This window comes from Lepidothrix coronata, unplaced genomic scaffold (assembly GCF_001604755.1).
Source record: "Lepidothrix coronata isolate B3197 unplaced genomic scaffold, Lepidothrix_coronata-1.0 Scaffold46, whole genome shotgun sequence".
NCBI lineage: Eukaryota > Metazoa > Chordata > Aves > Passeriformes > Pipridae > Lepidothrix > Lepidothrix coronata.
Window position 1 is genome coordinate 4,878,729 of NW_016690226.1, and position 13,513 is coordinate 4,892,241.

At 45.4% G+C, this 13,513-nt stretch overlaps 1 protein-coding gene across 3 annotated transcripts; it reads left to right on the forward strand.

Annotated features, from left to right (window-relative positions):
• Nucleotides 1-1,544: 1,544 nt before the first annotated feature.
• Nucleotides 1,545-13,513, forward strand: LOC108497248 (T-cell surface glycoprotein CD4-like). Of its 3 annotated transcripts, XM_017814719.1 has the most exons (11): nucleotides 1,545-1,773; nucleotides 5,152-5,291; nucleotides 7,666-7,797; nucleotides 9,324-9,500; nucleotides 9,584-9,727; nucleotides 9,964-10,236; nucleotides 10,683-11,045; nucleotides 11,165-11,407; nucleotides 11,496-11,614; nucleotides 11,858-11,925; nucleotides 13,121-13,513. In XM_017814719.1, the coding sequence occupies exons 3-11, from the start codon at nucleotides 7,737-7,739 to the stop codon at nucleotides 13,134-13,136; spliced, it is 1,464 nt and encodes a 487-aa protein (XP_017670208.1). In that variant the 5' UTR covers nucleotides 1,545-1,773; nucleotides 5,152-5,291; nucleotides 7,666-7,736; the 3' UTR covers nucleotides 13,137-13,513. The 3 variants fall into 3 exon arrangements, with proteins under 3 accessions (XP_017670208.1, XP_017670209.1, XP_017670207.1); XM_017814720.1 differs by lacking the exon at nucleotides 5,152-5,291 and having other exon boundaries at nucleotides 11,858-11,912; XM_017814718.1 differs by lacking the exon at nucleotides 5,152-5,291 and having other exon boundaries at nucleotides 1,546-1,773.

Below are 13,513 nucleotides of genomic sequence, written 5' to 3' on the forward strand. Positions count from 1 at the left end.
AAAACAGACCCACCACAGACCAAGGCTGAGGTCATCAGTGATGCCGGTGGCACCTCTGCGGTAGCATATTTAAGAAAAGGTGAAAACCAGTGTGCTGCAGCTGTGAAACACAGGAAGGAGAATACATGGGAGAAACAGCCCTGCAGATGCCAAGGTCAGTGAAGAAGGAGAGGGAGGAAATGCTCCAGGCGCTGGAGTAGAGATTCCCCTGCAGCCCCTGGAAAAGACCCTGGCAAGGTAGGCTGACCCCCTGCAGCCCATGGAGGTCCACATTGGAGCACAGATCCACTTGCAGCCCCTGGGGAGTCTGCACTGGAGTAGGTTTTCTGGCAGGAGCTGTGGCCCATGGAGGACCCACACTGGAACAGTCTGTTCCTGAAGGACAGCAGCCCAGGCAGAGGACTCACACTGGAGCAGTTAGAATCATCAAATCATAAAACATCCCAGGTTGGACAGGACCTTGAAAGATCATCTGGTCAGCCTTTTATGGGAAAGGGTTCCCAATCACACCTTGAAAGCCTCCAGCGATGGCAACTCTGCCACAACCCTGCAGAGGTTGTTCCAATGAATTATTGTTTTCACTGTAAAAAATGTCTTTTTAATATCAAGATGAACATGAGGAACTGCAGTCCATGGAAAGGATCCTCATCAGGGCACTTCTTGAAGGACCCCACAGTGGAGCAGGTGAACAGCATGGACAGGAAGGAGGAGCAGAGATGAAGCGCTATGAACTGATCACAACTCCCATGCCCTGTTCCCCTGTGACACTTCGAGGGAGGAAGAAGGGACAGAAGAGTCAGGTGTGAAATTGAGCCTGGGGAGAAAAGGGGAAGGTTTTTTCAGTTTTGTTTTCATTTATCACTATCCTACTCTGTTTTTAATTGGTCACAAATTAAACTAGTCTTTCACCAAGTCAAATCTGTTTTGCCCATGACAGTAGCTGGTGAAAGATCTCCCTGCCCTTATTCTGACCCAAGAGAGTTTTTTCATATCTTCTCCCCCTGCCTTCCTGAGGAGGGGAAGTGAGAGAGCAGCTGGATGGGCTGCTGGGACACAGCCAAGGTAAAGCCACCACTGCTACAACGAAAATATCCCAACATCTTACCCCAAATCTCAGACATACTCCACAGACAGGTGCCCCCAACATATTGTCACGGATCCTCTCCTCCTCTGTTCCTATCCCTGTGCAACCTCTGGGGTCAGCTCCTCGGAGGTGCCTCCTCTAAGTGGTGATGCAGGAGACAGGCTGTGAACTGGAGCTCAGCCTGTCCTTACAGAGTATCAGTGGTGCAGGCTGGGGCCGGATCTGCTCAGCTGACATGTCAGTGTATGAGATTTTTTTGTCAGTGGAGCAGAATCAGTTTCCAACCAGTTTCCAACTTTGTTTTTAAGTTTCGGCCCCGTCACGGCCTCCCATCTGCTGCCATATGGCCAATAGGCTCTCTCTGTTTTGCACACTCATTCTCCCCACCACTGCCATACATCATCTTCCGTTATGGTCTTCATTTCTGTTCACACCCAGTTGAAATCACATGCATTTGGAAAATCATCATCTACTTAGAGAAGCCAGCGGATGTCAGCAGAACTTGGACTGTCAGCAAGACCTTGCTGACGCTCCGGCTGGAGAGGAGGAGACATCAAGGCCAACATCTGTTGAGCTGTTTGCTGAACATTAACTTCGTTCTTCTTTTGTTTCAGCTGTAGCTGGGTAAGATCAATTACGGCAGGTGACAAACACAAGGAGACAGAAACGCAGAAGCAAAGAGAAGAGAGGTAAGGAAACTATCTTTCACTGAGAAAAGAGGCTAATCTCTTTTCGGGGGGGTTTTTAATGTTATGAACTTTACTTTTTCACACAAATTGCTGTTTTGGCACAGATGGACTGGTTTTGCCCCACTCAAAGGTCTGTTGCAAAACCAGCTTAAGCTTTTGACTTGATAATACTTCTGGCTGTGCAAATTCTCCGAGGCCCTTCAGTTTTAACTAAAAATTGTTTGTCTCCCCACATTTTTCCCTGAAGGAGGGAAAACGAAGGGGAACTACAAAAAGCTCAGCCTGCCTCGGAGCCTGGGGATCTCATGGATCCTTTAAACCCATGTATAGGGAAATATGTTCTATATGAGGACCTATCACTGGTGACTGTATATCCCCAAGGGCTGGTAATGCACTGGGGAGCAGCCCTCTACCAGCTGCCACTTGCTATCACCTTCTTTGTGCACCCTCCAGGAAGGGGAACTTTATTCTAAAAAAAGCCTGGAAAAATAAGAAAATGACAGTTTCCAGCTAAGTAGGGATGTCTACTTGCATCTGTACGTGCTGAGACTGGAGGGGTCTGTTCTGCTTAATCCAGGCTGACTGGCTCACTGCCTGACACTGGCTGCCGATGCAGCCTGATCCACTAGCTCAGGGCTGAGTGAGCAGGATTTCTTGGAGAAAGAGGGATCCTTTCAATTTAAGGACAAGAGAAAAAAGACTTGCCTTCTCCTTCCGTGGGCTGCTGCACTGTTGAAAACAGGAGTTTCACATCTGGTTGAATTTTTCAACTTTCAGGCTGCGTATCCTTCATCAGCCATCTCGGATATTCCTCCACATGGTGCATTACAGTTGAGTTCAAGTTATTACTTAGTGTTCGCCACCATAAACCAAACAGTCCCTGGTGCGCGTTAGAATCTTAGAATTACAGAATGGTTTGAGTTGGAAGGGACCTTTAAAGAACATCTAGTTCCAAAGATCCAATTATCCCCCTGTTACAGGCAGGGACAATTTCCACTTGATCAGGTCTCTCAAAGCCCTGTCCAACCTGGCCTTCAACTCCTGCAGGGATAGAGCAGCCACAACTTCTCCAGGCAACCTGTTCCAGTGCCTTACCACCCTCTGAGTAAAGAATTTCTTCTTAATACTCGATCTAAACCTACATTCTTTTAGTTTAAAACTGTTCCCCTTTCTCCTGTCACTATCTGTCCATGTAAAAAGTCACTCTCCATCTTTTTTATAAGATGCCTGTAAGTATTGAAAAGGCTGCAGCGAGGTCTCCCTCACTTTTCCTTTATTCTCCCCCGTGTTTCACCAACATGGCTGCCAAAGCTGCCTGCACTGCGGCAGGGATTGCTTCATCTGAACTAAATCCATCCCATCCCCGCTCAGGGATCTTGAGCACCGAGAGGCAGTGTCCATCTGATCTCCCACAGCCTCATGCAAGGACCCTGTAAAAATTAAGGAGAGATGAAACCTGAACATCTTCCTAAGCACATACATGGCTTGGAAGGGGGATGGAGGGTCGGATTTCGGAGGACACCACAGTGCCTTGGCTACCCACAGCCTCCAGTGGCTTTAGAAAGGCAGGTCTTGGCTTCCCCCCTTCTTAAGCCATCAGAGGGGTTAGAGGCTGTAGGGACCAGCCTGGGCTGCTGAGATGGAGACATGTCTCATGGCCTCCACATGGTACCAGGCACACGGTCGGGTCAGGAGGACTTTACGGCTGAACGGAGCTCACTGCTGACACAGTGGCCTCAACACCCTGCCTTGTCCTGACAGGGAGACCTCTCTCTAGGAAGATCAGCTACTTTCACCTCTGTGATCCCATGGACACTGCACCACCACCTCCCTCTCACAGCAGCTCCAACTGGAGGATGGCAGCTGCTCTTGGATGAGCAGCCAGAGGCGCGCAGGGGGAAAGGCAGGCAGAATTGGACAGTCTGGGGGGACAGTGGGGACTGTGAAATGTCCTTCACCGCTATCATCACTCTGCTCTCTGCTGGCTATTTTTGTTGCATTTGGTCTTTTATCTTGCCTGCTGCTCACCTGATGTTTCCTTTAATGATAATAAGTAATTTCAAAGAAATTACTACTCAGTCAAAAAGCCAGATCACCTTTGCTTTAGATATTTAAACTGAGAAAAAGAGAGGTGAAGCCCTTTAACCCAGAGCCCCAGAGCCAAGCCCAACTGTTGTGCAGGGACAAGAGGCAGCTGTGTCCCTCAGCCCTCGCCTGGCAGCCACCGCAAGGGGAAATGCCGCAGCGGAAGCTGAGGTGTGGAGCCCTGGTGTGGAGGCCCCCCTACCCCAGCAGAGCGAGCTGCTGCCAGATCAAAAGCAGAGCCACAGTCAAGAGTGAGAGAAGAAAACAAAACCACACTGCATGAAAGAGGCACAGGAACACCGAGAGGAGATAATCTTCTCTCCATCAGGAGTGGTTGCTGAGCTTTTTCTTTGTTGGTTTTTGTTTTTTTTTAAGTTTCCTCCTGTGTCACGCCAGTGCCAGCCTGGGGTGGGGGGTCTCTGCAGCCATCACCCACCGTGGCTCGATGCTGGAAGGAGCAAGGGGCTGCCAGCCCTGCTCCCAAACAGATGTTCTCCAGGCCTGACTTTGTCTTGCAGGCATCATTCTCCACAGCAAGACCACTCACTACCTCAGCTCTCCTTTTCCTATCCCTCAGAGAGGCAGGGAACATTAAAATAAGTCAAGAAGGAAATTAAACCAGTTTAATAAGAGGGAGAAGTTAAAATGAAATGGAAATCAATGTTCACTTGGGAGGGAGCCCTGCTCCTCCGTTGCTAGATGTGCTAATAAATCAAGTATGCCTGGACTGTTTCTGGCACAGAGGCCAGCTGGCATGAGATGGTCTGGGCTATTAAACTCACTTAACCTCCAAAATGAACTGGCCACATGCCAGCCACCTAATGGGAGAGGTCCCTGGCCCATGCTAACACCAAAATGCATCCCAGGAGTTGCTCGGGAGAGCGAGAGTTGTCCTGGGCCAAAAATGTGTCAGGAAATGTACTGGCAGTTTAACAGGACTGATGAGTACGTTCCAGTGCCTGGGGACATTCTGTGACACCACTTAATTTATGAGCACCACCATAAGATACAGCTGGGCTGCCTGTAAGGAGGCTGTGGGTCTGCTACAGGCATCCGCTAATGAGAGCAGCTTGCTCAGTTAACACAGCAGAGCCTCACTCGCCCAGATCTGTAAGCTGCAGAGTAGCACTGCCTGTGATCTGGCCTGGAGGGATACAGAAGGAGATAGAAAGACGGGGGGAAATAGGAAGTGGCATGCATGAGAAGTAGAAATAAACAGGGAAAGAGGGAAAGCGTGTTAAAGAAATCCTAGCTGAAGGCTACCCATTTTCCCCACTGACTTGTAACATGTAGGTGGTAACATTGCACTGTAGACATCTGCCACAGAAATACAAAGATTAGTGAGAATAAAGCAGGACTGCAGAAGTTGTGAAACCACGAGAAGAAACAGAAGAACAAAGATGCATCAACCTGCATCTATCAAGATGCACAAGGTCAGCAGTTCATCAGTCCCACGGTGCTCTGGTTGCGTGGTTTTTCTCAAAAAACAGGTTGGAAAGAAGGCAAAGAACAAGCTGAAGCCATATGACAAGAAAATAGAGATTCCCAGTCAAAACAAAATGATGGGGTTTGACTTAGCAATTTCATTAAGTTTTACCTGTTCCATTACCTTCAGCTTTTGTATAAAGTTTAATGACTTAAAATATTTGAAACCAAACACTGATACTGTTAATTTGTAGGTATCACTTTAGAGTGGGGGCTGACTTTTCCTGCTCATTCCAGAGGAACAGGTGATGTGAGTTTTCACAGCAGGGACAAGGCTTCTTCTGGCATCTCAGGAATGGATCTTACTCAAGGCCCTGTGCCAATTCTCAGTTATCGATGTTCCTTTGGAGTGAGATGCATACATATGCCTTGTTAGAGCCCCTTTCTTTACTCTGTAGCTTAGCCCAGCAAACTGCTTCATCACTGCTTCTGCATCTTGTTAGGAATGATCTCCAATCATATGCACTGGTTCCTTTGTTTTACTATTTTTGCAAAAAACAGCTCATGCAAATATTCCCTGGGCTTTTTGTTTTGCATGAGACAAGGCACAAATCTCCTCTGACTGTGCCTTTTTGCCATCCCTTTATCTTCTGATGGTGCACATCGCTGCTGTCTTGCTCTTGCACCTGTATCTTTCATATGTGCATGTGTGAACATCTGTCTAGATGTCAGACTGTCAGTCACACTGACCTGATCTCCATGTAAATGTAATGCTGATGTTTTCATCTATGCTTTGATAGTTTCACGTGCTCTGATCACGTGAAATTAAATTAATTTCAGTAATAAATTATCCTCTAATATAATATATTATACTGAATATTGCACATCATACATATAAACACTGAATAAAATTATTCATGCATTTCTTTGAGTTCAATCCCATTATAACTCCAGCCTTCAGTCTGTCATGCTCTTGGCATGGAGAGTGCCTGCTTTCAGAGAAGAGAGGTCACCTCACTGGCTTGCTCACTCCCCAGAGCAGTTAACCTGCTCAGCTTCCTTTTTGTGATATATGCCTTGGTTGGAGAGCTCAGAAGCCTCCTTGCACCAGCAGCCATGGTCCCCTTCACCTTGTCAGCCTACCCAGCTGCAGCTCGTACCAGCACTTGGTCTCTGCTACAGTCAGATATTGCATCTAATTTGCTAACTCACCTTAACATGATGATTAGCTCCCAGTTCCCACTTCAGGTTTTGTTACCATCAATGCAACTTATTCTTTCGGACCTCATTCCTCCCTTCTCTCCACACTTTTTGTTGAATAATCCATTGAAGAATTCAAGCAGGTCTTTCCCACATCAGACTTGCTGGTTATTGAGATTTCTAAGATAAGGAATAAGTAGAAAAAAGAAAAAGAACTGAAGAAAAACATTATTAACAGCCTAAAGATGGCTGTAATAATAGAATCACAAAATCACACAGAAGTATTTAGACGGCAAGGGACATGAGGAGGTCTCCAGTTCAATCTCCTGCTCAGAGCTGAGTTGACTCTAAAACTACAATATGTTGCTCGGGGCCTTGACAAGGAAACTTCTGAACATCTCTAAGGGTGGAGATTTCCTAGCATCCCTTGGCACCTATTCCATTGCTGAACCACCTTCCGTGGAAAAAAGTTTTCCTTATATCTGGTCAGCATTTCCCTGCTGCAACCTATGGCTGCTGTCTTTTGTTCCTCTCCTATGCACATCCAAGAAGCATGTGGCTCATTCTTCTAAGTAATATCCTTTAGACAACAGGAGACTGAAATTACATCCCACCTTGGCTCCCTTCTTCCTATCAAACCCAGCTTTCAATCTCTCCCTGTATGTCATGTGCTCCAACCTCTTCACCATCCCACTAGCCCTTCATTGGACTCTATACAGTTTGTTGGCATCCTTCTTGTACTGGGGACTCAAAACTGGAGCCTGTATCCTAGATGAGACCTCAGGTGTGCCAAATAGAGGGAAATAATTGCTTTACTCTACTTCCAGCAGAGTTGGCTGTGCTCTTGCTAATGCAGCCCTGTATGTGTTTAGCTTTAATCTCTGCAAGAGTGATGATAACCCACCATAGAGAAGTAAAAAAGCACAGAACTCTTGGCAATATAAACAGCTGCAGCCTGATGAATGCCAGAAACCTAGGGATGAATAAAATGAAATGTTTATAACCAAACTCTAGGGGCACGCTGCAGATGGATTCTTTGCTGAAACACAGGGCTCTGCTGACTTTACCAATGAACCTCCACTTTGCTGCACTGAAAGATAGTGGGAGCAGACTAGAAACATGGGTCCCATCCACTGAGGTCTGAAAATCAACCATGATTTACAGAGCGTTTGGGTCTTCCAGGGTAACCTCCCTTGGCAGTGACAGCATTTCCAGCCCTGCAGTCCACAGCCGGAAGAAACGTTCCTACAGCGATGGAGTCATGCAGCACAGGGGTGAACTGCATGCTTGCTGTCTTCCTGGTTCTGCATCTGGGTGAGTCCTTGGCTCAGCAACCTCTCATGGTTCTTACAGTTTTTTCACAAGCCTCACAACATTTGGGGTGTTTCTAGGCTCCTCCCAATTTGCCATATAACACACCTCACACAGTTTAGCTTTGGGACTCAGGTTGTTCCCAGCCCATCTTTTGAGCCTGCCAGCCAAAACCAGGGGGCATCACCAGGTTCAAGGAGCTGCCCTGTACAGATGCAGGAGTGGGGTTCCTATAAGAACCAGGATACACACTGAGTACTGAATGGAAAACACTACCCTCCAGCTGTCTGGGCAAAAACGTGTTTCTCACATGTAATCCTACCAGCTTGTTTAGTTTTACTGCTGATGTTATAATGTTTGATGGACTTTTTGATGCTTATTTTCCTGGAAAGGAAGGACACTGAACAAGGCCAAGCCTGCATTTCTCAGATACTCAGCTTTGATTCCTCTGGTTGCAGAGGAAAGATTGGAAATCTCTTCTGCATCCTAGAACCAAATGAAAAGCAAAAGATACCAACTCTTGTTAAATAGCAAATCTAATTTCACAGTTTAAGACAAAATCAGAAGCTTCTGTAGTCCAATGTGCAATTATCAAAAATCTGTATTGTTGCAGTTTACCTCTTGGAAGACTGTAACTTTTGGAAAACCATACATTAAACTCATGTAAACTTTTTATTTTACATTTTTGTGGCTCCCTAGTACTAGGGTAACCTGGGAGATCTGCAGGTTAAGCATCTCTGAGAGGTTACCAGCAGTGAGGCAGGAGACCACAACCCCTTTATCCCCAATCTTACCTCTGGAAAATCCATCTCCTTCTTATGGTCTCCTGCAGAAATCCTCTTTACAGTGAAGGAAAGGAAGCAATTCTCCCAAGAAACAACTCCTAATGTTTCTTCAACCTTATATGTCCTATTTCTTCTACTGTCACATAGGCCTCACAGGAATCTGACATTAGGCCAGCCTTTGTTATTTCTTTTTTACTTTATCACTTAATTTTCCTCAGTTTTCAGTCTTTTTCCATGCAAAAAAATGAGAGAAGGGGTGAGCAAATTTGTCAGTGCTGTGTCAAGTCTTGACTGGGGAAGAGGAGGACTGACATATGCTGTGAAGGAGGGCTGACATATGCTGTCCTGCCTTTGCTACCAGCAGAACGACTAAGTCTCGTCCAGTGGAAAAAGGTTGTCCCAGTAAAACTGTTGACATTTCAAAATCGTGAATGATGGTCAGTCCACCACAACTACTGGCATTTTCCCTTTTTCTGAATATATGTGAAAGAGAATAGCCATTAGCCAGGTAAAGAGCCTAGAGTGGAGGGGAGGGAAGTTATGGAGCTGAAAACAAAAGAGATTAATTGATTGATCGATTGATGAGATAAAGGAGTAAAAAGTTCAGAAACTGAGGATAATCTTCCCAGTGTCTGTGAAAGGGAGAAGAAATATCTACATCTTTCTGGAGGGATGGGAAGTGTTCACTGAGACACCTTTCAGAAAGTGAATGTATGCCTGTTTTTGGTGGGTATTGACTTTCAGGTCTGACCTCCAGTATGGCTCAGCAAATTGAACAACAGATTGGGATTGCAGGACAGGAGGTGACCCTGCCCTGCACAGGCATTCCTTCTGACTCCAGCTTATCCCCTCACACAGTTGTGACCTGGATGTACTCCGATACTGTTATATGGCGTATGGAAAATAATAACCATTGGAGAAGTAAGGCTTCCAATTCATCACCCCGTTTTCCCAGATATGGCTGAGAAACCTCTTCCCTCCTAACCAAGCCTATTTTTTAAAAGAACCAGGTGCCGTTAGTGATCAGTTTCAAGTCACGAGCACAAATAAAGAGCTGAAGGTGCGGAACCTTGTGCTCTCCAACGCTGGCATTTACACCTGTAAATATGGCTCTTACAAAGCCCGTACCTCACTGCATGTCTTCAAGTGTGAGTGATTAGAGGGCTTTTATCCACAAGAAGGGGAGGGGGCCATAGAGCTCGGGGAAAAACCTCTGTGGGGATTCTTTATCCAGCTTCTATTTCTTCTGGCTTGGGCTATCATAGTTCATTTATCTTCCATCTCTAAGGTGCAAAGATTTCATATTCTCTTTGCTGTGACACTTGTGTCCCTCTCTCACAAGAAGAGGAGTTGTTTTACTGGCTAAGCTTTTTTCTTTTTACAGTGACAGTGTCTTTGGATGGGCACTTTCTGCAAAATGAAGTCCCTGAGCTGACTTTAATGCACAATTCACCTGATCCTAAACCTGCTCTCAGCATCACATTGTTTAACAGTAACAATAACGTAGTAACACCAGAAACAGAAAACAAATCCCCTCAAAAACACATATTGAATTTGAAGAAACTGGAACCTACGGACAGCGGGACATGGGTGTGTAATGTCCATTCAGACTCTTCGCTGATTAATCAGAACATCTCCTTTGTTATGAAGGTATTAGGTATGTGACAACAAAAATGCAACTTGCACAGGCTCGGGAACCAGTGTTCCCTCCAGCTCATGAGCTGAGCTTTTACTTTCCAGCATCCCAAGTGCTGGTGCTCCAGAGTTGATTTCCCAGGGCTTCCAACATTGCAGCTTAGGGATCACTTTACTGCCTATGTTCCACACTTGTGCCCATTTTCCTCTCCAGGCACAGTGAGGAGAAGGTTCCTCTCCTTGAGATCTCTTCTTCTTCTTAGTACTGGCGTGTTTGGGAGCTTTAGCTCTTTCTACCATTTTATTCTCAGACACTAACTGTTTAAGCTTCCTGGGGGATGTTGTGGCTTTTCTCCAAGTCCTCTTTCAACTGAGCACAGCATGCCTCTCTCTAGATCAGAGGTAAACAGGGAGAAGCGTAACCATGGCTTTTTCTGCCTCTGTATTCCTCGTCTCCTCTGAATTCAGGTTTTCAGGATCCAGCTATGGAAAGAAAGTATGCAACTGCTGACAGCACTGTCATCTTGTCATGGCATCTGAACTTCCAGAAGATAAAATGGAATAAAGGTTTCACAGGACAAGTGAACTGGAAACAACAGGAAAGCGCAAAAGCTCATGAACTGCTTGATTTCAACGTCACAGCACTAGGAGAGCAGCATGAGACCAGAAAAAGCAGCCACCTTCTGTTTGAGATACCTGAAAGAACACCTAAAAGTACCATACAAGTGAAACTCCCCAAAGTCCATTTCAACCATTCTGGGCAGTACCAGTGCCAGCTGGCATACAAAGGAAGACACGTGCAGAGCAACATAGAGCTGGTTGTGATGAAAGGTGAGAGGAAGAGAAGTAGGTCAATAGATGAGAAGCTGCAGAAACCTGGAAGCCACAAGAGTACGGGGGGACCCATCTTCCCATTCTCTCACTCACATGTTGTTTTCTTGCCTTTACAGTCTCAGCTAACCCTGTTGGGCCACTCTCCAGAGGGGTCAAGATGACCCTGATCTGTGAGGTCTCTGGTCCACTCCCACCCAAAGCCCACTTGCGCTGGGAACGTGTGAACGGGACTCAGATGGACATCAAGAACTCAAAGCAGCATGAAGTAAAGTTGGAGGTGAACATCAGTGCTGCAGGGCTGTGGAGCTGTCACCTCATAGAAGACAATGACAGAAAGATCAGTCTTCATTACCACGTGGGTATGGAAATTAGCATCACATCCCTGCCTCAACCCTAAAGCTTTAAAATTCTCTGGTTTTGCCTTTAAATATTTTTCTTCCTCCACAGAGGAAGCTCCTGTTTGGATTAACTATGTGGTAACTGGAGCAAGTATTGGAGGCAGTGTGCTGGTGTTTGCCCTTCTGTGTCTGTGCATCATCAGCGGTATAAGCTGGCAGCGGAGAAGGGTGAGTGCCCTGGTCCATGTGAAAGTTGAAGAGACTACTGTCTCTCCAAACTAGAGGAGTCAGATTTCCTGTCTGGGCATGGGGTAGAACAGATAAAGGGTCAATCCTTAGACTCAAAGCAAATGGTTAGAGGTGGGCAGTCTGCAGATTTCAGATGGTACTTTATTACCACTTAAGAGGAAAGCATTTGAAGAGGAAAGCATAAAAATATCCAATTGTTCTTTATCCCTTCTCTCCTGGCAGCAACGGGCAAAAAGGATGGCACAAGCAAGACAATACTTGCTGGAAAACAAGACGTGTCAGTGTCAACAGTAAGTGGCAATGAGGGCACCCAGAATGGGCAAATAGTGTTTTCAAGACAGAGTAGCCTGATGGTTGAGTGAAATTGAGCTTGAGCCTCCTTGGTGAAGCAACACAGGTGCATTTCAGCATTTTCAGTTCTTACTGATGTAAAATCCTACCTAAGATTTATGAGATATGTTTAATGAACTTCCTGTTATATCCCAAACCCATGGCAGCACCGTGCTGGGAAACTTTTGAGCAGAGAGGTTTCACTTGAATTTTCTTCCTGTTGAGAGATGTTAACCAAAACCAAGCAGGTGCTCCAAAGTCCTTTGATAGGTTCCACAGTGAATCTGGCATCTGGAGGTGGAAAGGACACAACCAAACACAAGGATGAAACACAAATTTTAAAAACCCATGATGTCCATAATGTAATTCCATCTCTGCTAGTGCAGTGCTGGACTGCAGTCGGTGAAAATTGCCAATAACCTTCCAGGAGTAATGAAAGAGAAGAAAAAATCATGGGACACTGTGATTCCTACCCTTTCCTAAAGGCATTGGGTGATGTGAAATACACCATCATGTCCTGACCCTTTTCATCAGAGCAAGGATTTCTCAGCAGAGAAGGAGCCCTCTTAAAGACCTTCCAGGTCTTTAAGCTTATATGGTATCAGGCATCAGAAGCAGGTGTTGGAAACACTGACAGCCATTCTGTTACTGGAAGAGGAGAGCTAAGGGCAGTATAAATGATTGCATGAACAAGTTCAATTAATGTATGGGTACATCATTGGACTTCTGCTTATTTGACACTGGCAAACTGATAGTTTCATCTGATTTTTTTCACTGTCACTGAGAATTCAGTGAAAATGTCTATTGGCAAATACCACATCACACCTGGGATGTACATGTGGTGAAGGGTATAATACGTCAAAGAATTCACCTTGTTTTCACCTACCTTTTATCAAGGTTAAAAAAAATCCCCATAAAAAGAGGACAAAGCCCATAGAGATACATCAAAAACTAGATAAATCTGTGCAGTACAAGTGCTGATACAGTTGTTCTTTAACTCTCTTTGCCAAGTAAGCAGCTCAGTGTAACTGAAACCTAAATCACAGCCATGTGAATGCTCAAGTAACTGTCTGCATCCTCAGCTACAGAGGCAGGCAGGCATTCTCTATGCAAAAAAAGTGGGGGTAGTACTAACATAATAGTTTTCTCTTGCAGCTGGCTAAAAAAGTAATATTGCAGCACTGAAGTCAGAAGGACTGATGAAGCCTCTGCCTGTACCGAAACACCTGGCAGCCCATAGTGCTCCATGAATCCATCTCTCTTTCTCCTGTTTTAATGTAATTCTTTATTCCTTTATCATTCTCCCAGTCTAATGCCATGAAGGGATGCAATCTGGCTAGAAGCCAATGGACGGGACAAGAAACCTTGAAGGGTTACGACTGATCCACAGTTGTATAATGAGAGACACTGAATAGAAGAGATACATATATACAGATATATAATATGCTTGTATTTTGTTCATGCACTTAATTTGACCTTCTCGTGGAACCAATTTTATGTGCTTCTTTTATCTGCCTGAGCAACAATAAATTACTTTGGGCTTGGGAG

Bases quoted from the DNA above. Each gene is read 5' to 3' on its own strand.
- LOC108497248 (XM_017814719.1), top strand. From the start codon at position 7,737: ATGGAGTCATGCAGCACAGGGGTGAACTGCATGCTTGCTGTCTTCCTG. The intron at 9,728-9,963 runs GTGAGTGATTAG...TTCTTTTTACAG, and splicing joins CTCACTGCATGTCTTCAAGT to TGACAGTGTCTTTGGATGGG. The intron at 11,408-11,495 runs GTATGGAAATTA...CTTCCTCCACAG, and splicing joins CAGTCTTCATTACCACGTGG to AGGAAGCTCCTGTTTGGATT.